Source organism: Tiliqua scincoides, chromosome 2, assembly GCF_035046505.1.
Source record: "Tiliqua scincoides isolate rTilSci1 chromosome 2, rTilSci1.hap2, whole genome shotgun sequence".
In the NCBI taxonomy this organism is placed as follows: Eukaryota; Metazoa; Chordata; class Lepidosauria; order Squamata; family Scincidae; genus Tiliqua; species Tiliqua scincoides.
Genome location: NC_089822.1, coordinates 174,638,372 through 174,653,942, shown reverse-complemented (window position 1 = coordinate 174,653,942; position 15,571 = coordinate 174,638,372). Strand labels below are relative to the sequence as shown.

General features: G+C 40.0%; 1 protein-coding gene across 1 annotated transcript in view; it reads left to right on the top strand.

The window, feature by feature from the left end:
• The window catches only part of SLIT3 (slit guidance ligand 3), a 534,848-nt gene that overhangs the window by 276,881 nt on the left and 242,396 nt on the right, over positions 1-15,571 (top strand). Inside the window, exon 6 of the mRNA XM_066612910.1 lies at positions 10,284-10,355. Within this exon, the coding sequence (XP_066469007.1) occupies positions 10,284-10,355 (72 nt within the window). The remainder of the gene's footprint in view (positions 1-10,283; positions 10,356-15,571) is intronic.

The following is a 15,571-nucleotide window of genomic DNA, read 5'->3' as shown; positions in this document are numbered from 1 at the left end:
TTCAGCTGGTAAGGAGAAAGTTTTCTATTTTGCACTTGTGAAGCCAGGAGGATCTTTGTATTGATATGCCTGAAATAGAAGAACTTTAAACTGGGCACTGGAGAGGACTGGAAATCTCACTGATTCTTTTTGGGGGGTTGTTATTGCAGGCAGACTACAGAGTAAGCCCCATTGACCACTATGGGACTTACTTCAGAATAGACATGCATAGGATTGGGCTCACGGGCTGCAATCCTACCCACACTTTCCTGAGAGTAAGCCCCATTGACCACAATAGGACTCACTTCAGAGTAGATGCACTTGGTGGAACAGGACTGGCTCCCCCTTATTTAATTATTTCTTTTATTTTAATTTAATTATTTATAATTATTTATTTTAATTTGTTTGATGATGTCACTTCTGGCCGTGACATCACTTCCAATGGGTCCTGGACAGATTGTCATTCTAAAAGTGGGTCCCAGTGCTAAAAGTCTGAGAACTGCTGCAATAAGTTGTTAGTACGTTGACACAGGGGTGTGTGTGTGTGTGTGTGTGTGTGGGTGGGTGTGTGTGACTCTACAAGTTTTCAAAATCACTAAAATCAGAATTTGGAGGAACAATACCATCATGTTATATATCAATCAATGTGTAATTTCATGCAGAATGCAATAAAACAAACCACATTGAAATAGCTGTGTTATAACAAAAGGTACAGCCAATAAACCAGTGGGAGCAGGGCGATGGTGCATCACCACGCCCACCACCTGGGGCGTTGTCCCACCCACTGCATGGGGTGATGCACAGGCCTCCCGCACTGGGTGACACAAATCCTAGTGACGCCACTGCACGTACCTATGCATCAGATCAGATTATTTGAATTGGTTTGTGACAATGTAATTCTGTGCATATTTATTCAGAAGTTCGCTGTATGCATTTACGCTTATTTGCAATTAAGTATGCATAGGGTTGCAACCTTAAGAGGCTATGGGATTATCAATGTATTTTGAATAGGTTGAAATTTGAATTTTTAACATTTTAAAGTTAGAATTTGTATTTTAATTATATACTTTTTCAAAATATATACAGTGCCTATTCTGGACCTGAAATATAGGAAAGAAGTGGAAATAAATAAGCTAGAAAGGTTGGAAGAGGAGTGGACAATAAATTGTACAGGAATGGGAGGCTTGGCAAATTTATGATATATATCTCAGAATTTGCAGAATAAAGGCACAGCCTAGAGAGGGAGACATGCCAAAGTCCGCACAAATCATTAGAACTCGGTTGGCTCCCAATGGACTGAAATTGTTTGAGGTCAATTTAACTTCTTTGTTGTAGTTTTTTCCTCAGCTTTTGGGATGTGTAGACAATAGTGTGTAATTTGCCTGGTTATAATCAAAATGCAGTATGATCTTTTGAATCAGCTCACTAGTGAGTAAAATTCCTCCATAACTCCACAACAAAACAGGTTATCTGCCTCTCCCAAAGAATGTTGAATGGAGTATGACTTTTTTAACCAGTTTCCAAAGGGTGAGGACAGAGTTAGCCTTGCAAGTTATCTTGCAAAGAAGGTGTGCCCCTGTTGAAAAGGCCCTTGTACCACTAGGATAGATCTTCAATAAAGAAGGGGTTGGAGGCTGGGCTTTATTTGATTACCTCAACTTATATACATGTATATGGATGTGAAAGTGAAGACCTGCACTTTTGTGCCTGGAAACAGACAGGGAGCCAGTGGGCCCTGATGTCTTGTTCATTTCTTAATGGATGTGCGCCAAATCCTTTTTTTTTTTTTTTTTTTTTTGCTGGGGCAGAGGCAGGAAATCAGATCTCTAACTGTATCAAACTACATCTCAGGAAGACTGGAAAAGTGGGTTTGTGGGGAGATTTGAAAGTGCAGCTTCTCACTCATTTATTTGTTGATTTATTTGGACCAAATTTAATGAGATGCTGGATTGTGATCTCACATTTCAGGAAGATTTGTCAAATCTCCCAAATGTGCTTGTGTGACATAAGTATGCCAGTACAATCAGCCGCTGAATGCAACAGGCATTTTAAGTCTGTTTCTTCAAAAATGTTGTTTGAATTTGATGGAAAAAGTCACGAATATTTGAAAGGCCTCAAGATTCTGGGTAGATTTTAGACTGCTGTATCTTTCCCATTCTTGATGGATTTGCACCAGAGATGGAGAGGTAGTGGAGACTGTGACCTAGTTACTTCTTGCCAAATTTTCAGGCATCGGCTTCTTGCCACCATCCTCCACCTTGGAACACTTCTCTACCACTTGGCAGGATACTTACCACCAATGGCTCCCAGGGCTCTAAAGACCATCGTGGAGGCCTGGCTCCCAACCACGCTGATGCCTCTGTTGTTCTGAGTGCTGCAGTGTGCCTAATGGCATGTTTTGCAACAGCCATCTCCTAGCACTGTCCCAGAATAGGATCGGGTTGTAAGTCCCTCAAATTGCTGTTGTTTTCAAGTGCAATTGAACCACGTTCATGTAAAAATGTGCTTTCTTTGAGGGACTGATTGGCCAATATAGGCCAATATATAAATCACAGGTGTGCTTCAAATCACCGGCAGGTGCACCTGTAGTGTTGCAGCTTCTCCTCCCTACCAGCTGGTGATGCCTTCCTGGATACCCCTTTGGGAATCCTCCCCTTTGGGAATCCTCAGATCTACCCCAGGCCTATGACTGGTGCAGTGGCTGTCATAGGAAGAGGGTGTGTCTGGCTCGTGTGGGAGGGATAGAATTTGGTGCCACTGCACTGCTCTGTGCCCCTCCCACAGAAGTCCCCAGAACGCCCCCAGCACCGCCACCACTGTGCTGGTTCAGTACCCTGCCTGGGTTGCACCAGCCTGGGATGTGAGCCAGGGTTGCACCTGTGCCGGTTGGCATGGGATGCCTTACACTGGCACAGTTCCTGCTGTGCTGGCATATCTCCATCCATGGGTTGGGATTGTGCCTTAAATCAGATCAGCGAGAATGACTGAGGGAAGACTCCCTTACCTAAGACCACCTAGTAGCTCGTGTATTATTTATTGGATTTGTAATCCGTCTTTCTCCCCGAAGGGCACCCAGTGTATGGCAGAGGTGAGATTTGAACTGGGTGCTAGTTGACCTGGTTTGGTCTTTTTAGCCATTTCGCTTACATTGTCATCTTTTTAAAAAGGTCTTCATTTTTTGTTATACGCTTAAAAAAAAACTCTCTATCTCGTTTAGCTAGTAAATTTTAATCTGGTTCTTTCAATGTATTTTTGGTAGCTTCCGCCTAAGCTTTGTCCTTGTTAGCTTTATCTACAGTTAATTGCCTGTCATGGAAGTGTTTGTTCTCTAGGGACATGTGACACCAGAGCAGATAATTTAGCTATATATTGTAGGACACTCTAATCTTATGTCTCAGGTCACTGAGGCAAAAAGCGTTTTAGATCTGATTGAGTCATGAAGTTAGAATTCACTATAAACTTTTGAACACATAAAACATAATGTGGAAAAAATACTAACCTAAGCATGCTTACCTCAGAGTAAGTGGCATTGAACATAGTTACTTCTGGGTACTTGTGCTTCTCAATGCATGTGTGTATTCAAGGTGCTGGTATTGGCCTTTAAAGCCCTTCACTGTTTGTGTCCTGTTTGTCAAAGGGACCACCTTCTTCCATACATTCTGGTTCACTCTCTTAGGTCATCTGATGAGGCTCTCACCATCTTTATCCCAAGTTAGAGGGATGGTGGCACGGGTGCAATCCTTTTCTATAGTGACACCACAACTATGGAATTCCCTACTGGAGAACTTAGGGCCCAATCCTGACCTCCATCACCAGCTCTGGGTGTTGAAAGCGTGTCACAAGGCACACCTGTGATACCCTGTGCCCAGTTGGCACCTTCACTGACCCAGCGCCAGTTGATGCTGAGCTAAGTAAGAACTCAGCATGTGGTGGCGGTGAGGGCCTTGGAGGCTGGAGGAGGCATTCTGGGGTGGGGGGAGGAAGTGGGAGTGGATGGGACGTGGGATCCTGAAAAGTTCCATTGCAAGGCTTTGGGCTTTCACCAGGGGAAGGGAATGAAAGTAACCTTTGCCCAATGAGACTTCCAGTGGCTGCTGTGGGGCTACAGGATGCAGCAGTAGCCGCTTCGGCGCCATTTGTCCTGTAAGCTTAATTTCTAAAATGTGTTGACTGCAGTAGTGGAATGTGTGACAACTATCCATTTTTCATACATTCGCCAAAGAGACAAAAAGCAGGAAAGCATTTGAAATTATATTCTGGACCCACACTCACCAGAAAGAAAAATTCAACAACTGAGAAAAACCAAATTCCATAATTTCCCTTCAGAAATTTTGTATATTTAATTTTTATTAAGCAATTTTTGCTATGTTTGGAAAAATTAAAAGTTTCATTTTCCTTATGGTCTCAGATGTGGTGATCAAAGTCATTGGCGCTGTTGCATTGAAATGTTTATATATAAAAATTATATATCTATTTGAAATATTAATTGAACTTTTACATTTGACTTAAAGGCTCATCTTGGGTCAGTATAATATTTTTAAGTTTGGAATTCTAACTAAACAGAATGACAACAACTGAGCAAAATATTATTTTCAGAAATTGTATTTGAAAAAGGACACCAGTTATAGCTATAATCTCTAGGACCAAGATCATGGTTATTATAAGTCGCAAGTTAGAATCTTTGTGCAGCCTTCAGTTATAAGGAGAGCAGCCAATATTGAAAAGCCTGCTTTTTAAATATTCCTTGCAGCAAATAATATGGCAGCTGCTCTGTTATAATTACTTATAAGTGGTGGATATGTTCCTAGTGTGACTATTCATACTGTTTCATATGGTTTATTTAATTTGGTTGTAGTATAAATCAGGGGTGTCCAAAGTTTTTGGCAGGAGGGCCACATCATCTCTCTGACACTGTGTCAGGGGCCAGGGAAAAAAGAATTAATTTACATTTAAAATTTGAATACATTTACATAAGTTTACATAAATGAATATATTAAAGATGAACTGTCATGAATGAATGAAGGTCTTGCAATAGTTCAAGGCCTAAAAAGACCTTGCACAAAGCAAGGCTGGCCTTTCTTTTGCTGCTGCTTTTGCATGACAGACGTGAAACAGCAAGTAGTGGAGGAAGCCTCATCCCACAGCTCACACTAGAGGTCAAACAGTCACCCTCATGCTGAGAACAGCTGTGTCGGGCCAGTGCGGGCTCCAACAAATCTCCAGAGGGCCAGAGGCTCATTGGAGACTGGGGGTTCTCTGAGGGCCGCATTGAGAGGCCTCGAGGGCCGCATGTGGCCATGGGGCTGGGGTTTGGGCACCCCTGGTATAAATGATACTACTGAGTTTGATGCACCAGAACACTATATGAGTGAAAGGTTGTACTCAACAGTTGCAAATGGTTGCTTTCCAAGCATGTCAATGTAAGGAGCTGAGTTTTGGATTTGTTTTTAGCAGGCCAATCCCATGCATATTTATTCATATGTAAACCTCTCTGTCTTCAGTGGTGCTTACTCCCAGGTAAGCATGCATAGGATTGCAATCCTATTGGGCTGCCACGCTGATGGACTACGCGTTCCAACAGCACTGTGTGCTCAAACAGTGCGCTGAGTAGTGAGCTGCTTGGAATACCAGTAGGAATGCTGGAGCCTTCCCACACACATTTCGATCTTGCCAGCTGGGGAAATGGGAGGGGTGGAGGAGGGCAGAATGGGCAAGGAGAAGGTGAAACTAGGTGGGGAGGGGGAATGTATGGGGATGGAGAAGCTAGATCCTGTTCCCTCTGGCAGCAGTCTCTTCACCCCCTTTCTTTCCTCAAACTTATACCAGCAAAATCACTGGCTCGGGTCCAAGGAGACCCATTATGTGGCAGAAGGCTTACGGACGAGTATGAGGATTTAAATCCCCATTCACCTCTGAAGCCACCCCTCCCCCACTGGCTACTATGCATGCCTTTTCGGTGCAGTGGCACCTGTGAGTGGGAAACAAAAGGGCTGTAAAAGATTATCAGCGAATCCTGGGCATGTCTACTTAAAAGCAAGTCCCACTGTCTTCAGTGGGGTTTACTCTCACAAAAGCGTGCATAGGTTTCAGTTTGTATTAACTGAAAAGGGTATTTTACAGTGGAATCCTGTGCATGTCGCTGCCTTGAGCACTGCATTTATTCAGAGGTAAAGGCGGAATTTAAATATTTGAAATAATAAATGTTTATTGAGTTGTAAATTTCATTGGGTTCAATAGGGCTTACTCCTAAGAAGTTTGTGTATGCTTGCATTTCTAGTCTACTCTTTAAAATGTACTAATTTTGTTACAGCGTATCTCACAGCAGAATTAAAGTACATTCTATGTCAAACCTCTTTTTTTTCCTCTGTTACACTCGCAGTTTCATCTAATTACTGTAGAATTTGGGGCAACTGCAAATGGAAAGTGTATTTCTGTTAAAAGTGTCAAAACACTTTCAGCTATTGAGACAAATTTGCTAGATGAATCTGATTTAGCACTGCATTTCTATTAATAAACACTGAAATATGATAGCGATACTAGAAATAACAGGCAAACTGCTTGTTATGTGTTGAGCTATTATGAATTTTCAAGCTAATGATGTTACGCTAGTATTAATTCACTCTTCCCATTCATAGAAAAAATGGGAATTGTTTCTTCCTGCTCTAACATATCTAGGAAATGAATTGATAGATTTTGATTCAATTTTTATCTGTTACTTCCACTCCTTCCAACCCTCCTTCCCAGTATGTTCTGTCAAGATAGTTTTCTCTTATTATTTTATATTTAGAGGGAATGTTTTCGCTCAGAGTGTCTCGAACTGTGGGTCGGAACCAGATTTCTGGTGGGTCCCAAGAAGCCTCCAGTGAAAACACTGGGGATGGAAAAGTCAGTTAACTAATTACCTCAAACCCTGAGGCTATTTAACCATCAGATAGCTGCTAACTTCCCTGCAAAGAGCTGAGCTCCTGCAGTTTGAAAGCTTGTGTAAATACAGTATAGGGAGAAAAATGTTTGAGCATTTTTTTCTGGTGTGTTTTTTTCCAGATTCATCAGTGACAGATAGTGGGGGCAGGTGAAGGCTGGGTCACCTAACTTAAGCCCCTCAACTCATTAGGGTTGCTTCATTACGAGAAATGGATCTTTTTTTTTTTCTTTTTCTTTTTTGCAAAGAAATAAAATATGTCTTTCTAGATCACCTTTTAAAAAGTCTTATAAAGCTAGGTGGGTCCCAGTAGAGTGTCATTTTAAAAAGGGGGTCCCAGTGCTAAAAAGTATGAGTTTTAGCTTGATCACTTGCATGATTTCTTTTTTTTTCTTCTCCATGTGGTATATATGTGAAAATACTATGCCTGTAATACAATCAAGGTCCTGTAGCAAAAGAGACAGAAACATATTGCTTTAGTTTTTTTTTTAATAAAATAGTTAATTTTGAGATGTACAGAAAAAAGAGAATTTTTAAAAGTGAATGTATGTAAGGCAGTAGAAATGCCAAAAGATATAACATCTCTCAGGACCACAAAACTGTACTTGTGTATTTTCTATGTTCTTACCAATTTTATTGAACCTTGGCATATATGGAACTTTAAAATTGCAAGTACAGGTGGAGCCTGTTGATCCGCGGATTTTATATCCGAAGATCTGGCTCAATGCAAGTTCACCAGACCTGCGTTGAGCCAGACCTGGCTCCACCTGAACCCTACGGTCACTTCCGGAGGGCTTTGTGAAGCCCACAAAGCCACAGAAGCTGCGGGCTTCAGAATGGCAAAAAGAAAGCTAATGCTGGTTTCTGGAGGGCAACTGGAAGTGATGTTTTTAATGCTTTACAAGGCATTGGGAGGCTTGGGGAAGCCCTCCGGGAAGCCTTATAAGGCATTAAAAACTACTTCTAGTTGCATTTTTGCAACTAGTTGCATGGAAGAAGCATTTTTTTCAGCCTTTTTGGCCATTCTGAAGCCCACAGAGGCAGTGGGCAGATGCGCATGGCCTCTGCGAGCTTCAAAAAACCTTCCATATGTGACCAGAGCACAGCTCTGTTTGCCCTCAGAGGCTTTAAAGGGGCCAAAACTACAGATTTCAGTATCCACGGTTTTCTGTATGCCTAGAATAGATCCTTCACAGATACCAAGGCCCCACCTATACAGGTGTGCCCCCATGTTCACTGGGGTTCTGTTTCAGAACCCCCGTAGATACAGGGGATGCTTCCCCCAGCCTTTGGGGGAGAGGGGAACTCTGCCCCCTTGCATCCAGAGGGCTCTGAATGACAGTTTAAATTAAAGCAAAAAAAGTGCAATTTCTGGTTTCTTGTCAAAACCAGATGTTTTTAATGCCCTATAAGGCATGGGGGCCCAGGGAAGTGGGGTTTGGGCTCACGGGGGCTCTGGTCCTTTCCTGGGCTTCCCTATAACTTATAAGGCATTGAAAGCATCACTTCCCATTTTGACGAAGAACCAGAAGTTACTTTTATTACTTTAAGCTCTCATTCGAAGGCCTGCACAAGCTGCAGACGGTTGCCTGCGGCCTCTGCAGGACTCAGAATCCCCTCAGCTCCCATCAGCGGGACGGGCATGCATGTTGTCACAAATGTGCTGTAAGACATTTCTACCACATGAAGGCCAGTACCACCAGTGGAGAGGCCTGTGCCAGCATTGAAACAGCATCTGATGACACATATTTTTAGGTGCATTTCATTTTTGAACCCATTTAAACTTGAGATGCTTAAAGCGGATAACATTAAAAGGAGGATTAAAATATCCATGAAGGCATAAAATATAGTTAGTTAAAATTTGCGTTCCTGCTTAATTAAAATGGAAAGTTATGTATGCGTTGGATGTTTAATGTGTTTGAAGTATCCATGTATCATGAGCAATAAATAGAGATGTTCTTTAACTTTTTATTTTTTCACATATTTCATTTTTTTCACAGGCAGGAAAAGTGCAAAAAGCACATTTGTGTGTTTTTATCCCAAGAGTGCATTTTTATAAATTATAATTATAAGTTATAATTGCTTTAAAAGTGTACTCGGTAGCTAAGATAGGTGGTATAGTGTCGGCAGATGCAGCCACAGTCATTACTTATGCTCTCCCTCCTTCAAACCATTATTTTTTAATTTTTCTTTTGCAGGTTTCCCAGTTTATTTTTTCACATGTTTCAGGTTTTTACTTCTTTTACAAAAATGAGAAATACAGAAAGCGGTGTTATGTGTTTTTATTTTATCACTGAAAAATCGTGGTCTGTAGCAATAAATGAGGAATGGTAATATGATAAACTTTTAGTTACAATTGCACTGAATCATTATGCAGGGGTTCCTCATGATAATTTCTGGGCTAAATCAGATATGTAAGTAAATGTGGCTGTATGGAAACAAATCGGGGCTTGACCACTGTGTTCATCTGAGTTTTTTGAGGCACTGAATGATGCTCATGATTGACAGGGCCCAGCTTGCCTGTGTGGGTAACTGGGAGACACCTGGTCGGCCTCTGAAATAAGCAACACGATGGCCATTTCCTTCTTTCCATTATCCTATTATTTGGTCATGCCTGCATTTACCCAGGCATATTCAGATGTGCCCAAGGTTAAGGATTTGCCCCCAGCATGTATATTTTGACATTTAATTTCTTGATTAGATCTCTCTTGCTTGATGCACTTGCGCGGATTCTCTGTTCAGTCACAAATGTTTCAATAGACAGGCCTACCAGATGGGGCCGGTAACAATGCAGAAAAGCATCGAACCACCACAGACATTTGGTGCTTGGAATAATAAAAAGACTATAAAATTAGATTAGTTGAGTCTAATTTGGAATTGGTATATTCCCTGTGCACCCTTGAAGCTCTTGGGCAGATAAAGGCTTGAGATTTAGTACTGTCAGGACGGAGGCCTACAACTTCCAGTAAAAGGGAAAAAACAGCTTTCTGGGAGGTCACAGAGGGCAGCCCGGTGACCTCCAATGATTTACAGGCCTTTAGCTTAATGAAATTGTTTCAGTGACATGACGGTAAAAGCTCATAATGGATTGGATGCCCTAATGTAATGAAATTATTCCCTTCTGCCTTAGAGGGGGGAAAAAGCGCAATTAATATTTACTGAGACCTGACAGGCTTCAATGTGCTGTACTATGCAGCTCTTTCAGACAGTCAGTGAGGAGAGAAAGAGCAGCGTGGCAGGCTCCAAGCAGGCTTTCTCCTGGTGACAAGTAAAGACTGCAAGGGGGTGGAGGGACACCTTAGTGACAGTGGAGCTTAGAACATGGTACTCCAAGGCAGCATGGTTACCAGGCATCCTTCATACTTTTCCTTCCTTCCTGCAGGCAACTGGACAACAATCAGATCAGCTGCATTGAAGATGGAGCCTTCCGAGCCCTGCGTGACTTGGAGATTCTGTGAGTTGACTTTCTGATTTCTTATGTGTTTGTGTGTATGTTTCTGTGTGTGTGTGTGTGTGAGAGAGAGAGAGAGAGAGAGACAGACAGACAGACAGAGAGACAGAGAGAGGAGTGTGTTTGCGTGTTGTGTGTTTGCGCGTGCATGCTGCAGTGCTGCTGTTTTCTTTTTTGTTTGTTTTCTTTTTGGCTGGAGTGTGTAAACAGTCAACAGAAATTTCTCACTTGCTGACTTGAGGTTATGGTTAATTAAGGCGTAAAAGAAGGCTTTGGTTGTGATGGTCCTAAGGAGCAGTGAAAAAGCCACATAGGTTTGTGTATTGAACAGATGGGGTTTAATGAGTTTCGAATCACATATAGCCTTCTGTGTTCATTCAGCTGGAACCTGTATGTAGTACAGAGCAGAGGATGGCTAACAGGTTTGAGTGGCATAATATTGGGAAGCAGTAGACCTAAACAGTAGACCTAAACAGGGGAGATGATTTACAGTAGACGTAAACAGGGGAGATGAACATACAGAAAGGACTTTGGCAGGATAGTGGGGTACAGTGGCTAGGAAAAGGCTGATAATGCTAGTAACTGCTACATTGGTGCTGTGAACTTCACATCTCTTAATTTTTAATTCCGCAATTTTAAGGCATAGAACTGTAAAACCATAAACCATTTACAGTATCTTGAGCAGATCAAATTAGCACTACTCTGAATTATAAATGGGGGTCACTTTATCAAGGCGTTTCCCATACAATAATTAAGGCTGCAGTCCTGTACACATCTGGGAGTAAGTCCAACTGAACTTAATGAACCATAGTTTTGAGGAGATATGCGAAGGGTTGTTCTGTAAGAGAAACATTTTAAATACTTAAATACTTAAATACTTTTAAATACTTAAAATGTACTCTAAGAAAATTGTGACAATGCTTTGTGAAGGCAGACTAGCTTCATCCCCACATGCAAGCCTTCTGTCTTTATTCTAGCTACATTTTAAAAAACCAATTAATGAAAACATAGTAAAGGATTGCATTATTACAGGCACTTGATTTTTATTTCCTCAATTAGAAGTTTTAAGAAGTTATGAAGAAAAGTTTGACATTTGCGTTTTTTTTCTTCTGGAGTGCCTAGTATATGAAATGAGTGATTTTTGGAAGATATATAAATAGTTAGGCAAGTCAAAGAACACTCTTAAAACTTCTTACTACTTGAAGCAGGGCCTGCTTCTAAGTCTATTTGTGGTAAAGGTGATTAGGCCTTATCCAATTTAACGCTCATGGTGAAGATTGTGTCCACCTAGAGGCCTAGATGGGAAAATTGTACGTCCTTATTCATAAACTAGACGTGTATTGAGATATGGTGCCTTTTTAAATTGTGTTGTGATTCTATCCGTATTCATAACTCATAAACTAAAACATTCTGGTTGTAGTCATGGCGAAAATGTGCCCTTTACTTGTGCTTTGGTCTTTCAGTTTTCTTTCTTAGTTCTATCTTTTAATATAAAATTAAATGTGTGATTGTGTTTTGATGTTTTGATGATTTACGTTTTGATGATTGATTTTCTACATCTGCCTCAAAAGTTGAGGCACATACATCATGTTACTAATTAGTGAAAATGCATATTGTCTTGAGTTCTGATCAGAATTTGAGCGCTGGTTCTACTGAACGGTAGTTTTGTGGAAAAATTGATACTTTAGAAAGAGTTTCTGTCCAATTCATTGCTTATTTAGATGGGAAATAAGGTATTTTGACTGTTTTTAAGAAAAAAAAAGTCATTTTACTGTGTAAGTGGATGTATCTTTTTAAGATAATGAATAGTTCTGATACTTTGTCACACTGGCTATCAGAAATAGTTGCTTTCGTTTCACCACAAATTGCACTGCTTGTGGCATCCTGAATTCCATGGATTGTCTAGTAAACTTTCCTTTAATATTTGTACACTTATGTTTAAAATCCTGCCACATGCACAAACACACACGCATACAGTAACCATTTTGTGTCTGAACTGTGGTACAGGCCAGTGGAGAAATTGATTGTAAACTCTGTGTTGTGAATCTATTGTAAACTCTGTGTTGTCATTTCCAGACATACACTCCTTTTCTGTACACTGCTTCCACAGTGTATTATACTTTTATTTAGATTCTTTAGCACACTTTCAGGATATATAAAGGATAAGTGAAAAGTAATTTTAAAAATGCACATGGGATGTCACACATTCAGCCTTGAAAGCTGGCAAAAGGAGCACCAATTAAAAAATGATGAAACTTGAAAATTAGATTTGACAAAAGAACTTGCAAAGTGCACAGAATGTAAATGCTTCAGAACATGGCTACTGCTCCATTTCTAAAATCCTGCTCTCACCTCTAGTTAATTAAGCAGGAGGGAAGTCACTGCACAGTAACCTGGGCAAAGCCTGTTCTTCAGTTCATCCCCACTTGAAAAATCAAAAGTGACATCAAATAATGTAAGTCTGACTTCCACTCTCTATAAAGAAAAGGATGTGAACTGGTAACGTCACTTAAATTATGAACCGTTCGTTGACTACTTTCATAAGGCAATAGTAAAACCCCGATGACGTTCATAGCACCCTCTAAGCAAAACGGATTCCTTACCAGCAGTGCTTTTGTAGGAGTGAGAGGACCTCTGCAATGGTTCCATTGCCTAGAAAACTGTGCAATCATATTGTGTGAATTTCTCTGATTATTGAACTCTTTAAGTGATTTGGGCAATGTATTTGCATAAGAATCTCAATTTACATTCATATCATGTGGATATCCTTCTGCGATTTGCATTTGTGTGTTCTGAATGAACCCTCAGTTTTTGTAATTATATTTCATTTGTTCAGATCAAACTGACATTCATAAAATCAGAGGAGGAGATTTCCTACCATTGCTTAGTACTGTAGAGCAAATTAACTGGTCTAAAGTTTAAATGTAATCCCATAATTGGCACGTGCCTTCTTAGTTAGCAAACATCCATTATGTCAGTTTCAGCGCAGTTGGGCCAAGAATAAAAATGAGACTGAAATTAGCTTTACAGTAGCAAGCTGAATGGAACACTAGACATTTTTGTGACTAACACTGTTCTGGCAATGAAACTGTTGTCTCAACATTTTATAGTATAGATAGTAATCTATGATGTAATCTATGCTGTTGGCATTGTGTCTTCTTTCCACCAGTGGGTACTATCTGTTCATGGAGCTTTTCACTAGTGGCTAAATATCGTAGTGTTACAAGTAGAGCAAAGACATTCCCATGAAGAATACGTTGGTTACCTAAAATGGTCTGATATGTACCTTCAAAGTATTATATGTAGTAAATAATGGTTTGAAAATGAAAAACTGCAAATGTCAGCGGTTCATCACAAACAGCGCAATCCTGTGCATGCCCACTCTGAAGTAATGGAAATTACTCTCAGGTAAGTGTATATAAAATCTCCACTTAATTATTGTAGGTAGTCTTCCAGGTGGTAAAATATCTGCATTTACACTTTTTCAATGTTTAAATAACCAGGATCTAAACAGGCCTGCACACGTGCCCAAAGTGCTTCTGTGGACAGACAGGGAGGCATTCTATCTTTCCAGGGACAATTACTCCTATCTCATAGGTGATGCTCTTGGGGAATGCCCCAAACTTTATGATTTTTGGAGGGCATCAGGTGGCTGCCATTGGAAAGAAAACCTAAAAACTCTTGTTCACGTACCACTATGAACTCTTACCAGGAATACTGACTAAAGAACAGTTCGAGATGTGTTTGTCAGTCCATTTTACGACACGCCTTTCCTAGTTTATGACTCCCCATTTGAAATTATTTATACTTAGAGATCATTCTCTTGGAATTGCAGTTCTCTGATCTGCTAGATGTGGTCAAAGGATAACTCAAATGGCTAGTCAATTATTAGTGCAGGGAAATCTGATAGTATTCTGTACTCTGTTTTCAGGAAAAGCACTGTTAAGATTATGCAATTTGAATAAAATAGAAAATTGGAAATAATCAATTTATTATGGCAATACCTCAAGGCAACATATTTCCTCAGCATATTTGCCTAAATCTTTTCATTGTGGAAATATGAAGAGAGTGGTGGGTAATTGAAAAAAGGTTAAAACCGTTTCCTTTAGTCTCTTGGAATAAAGGTATTGCCCACCTTTGTTGAGGATGTACAATACTATTACTAGAATGAATCCCATCTTTTATATAGTACTTACTGCTATAAACCTTTGTAGTGGACCATTATTCCTATGCCCTTCACCCAAATACATGGGTTGGAGACTGGGCCATTATTTTTGTCCTAATAGCACTATAATAGTCAATAACTCAAAGTATCACTTCCCTCAGAAAAATGTGCAGTGTCCCATATCTATCCACAGCCTCAACCACTTTTGAGCTTTCTCCAGGTGAACCCATTTATTGGAAGAAAAGTAACTGATATGCTTTTGCGCCCCTATTTTCAAATCACAGAGGAAGTGACAGTTAGAGATGGTGATGCAGTTAAGTTAGCAGCGGTTTGATCCTCTTTAGCAGTTCCACCTCACAATTCAAGAAATCTGGCAGTGTAAACTAGAAAACCATACTTAGTAAAGTGCAGCAATCTGTCAAGTTTGCACCTGTGAGGTAAACCATAGAACATATGATAACAAATACGTATTATGTGTATTTTTCAATTGAAAGGCATGTTCTTGTTTAGGAAAAGTCTCTTTAAAGAACCTTGGAATTAAACTTTGTATCTATTGACCTGCTGTTTTGTGGAGATATATATCTCTATACCTAATTAGGTGCCACGTTCAACATTGTGACATATTTCTAAATAAATGAGATGTCACTACATAACGAAATCCCATAAATGGCAAAAGGATGTGATTTGTTGTTTTATGTTGCTACAAAGTATCATCAGTTTAGAGAATTAGGATTAATTTGAATAGTGTGAGTTGCATTCTTAACTGTCATTATGCAAACTGAATATTTAATGAGCAGAAATCGCTATCAGAACATTGCTCAGCTGCATGTACCACTTTCTCTCAGATTATGCCGGGTAAATTATATAAGTATTTTTAAAAAGAATCTTCCCTTTAAATATAAAGCAATGTTTAGAGTAAACTTACGACAGTAAGTGGGTGAAAGTTTGTTTGGGACCACAATGAAGTGAAAACCAAAAATGCATAATAGTCATTATTGTCATTATTTAATCAATTAGCTAACTGATATTGTTCCAGTTAAAATCAGATTTAATA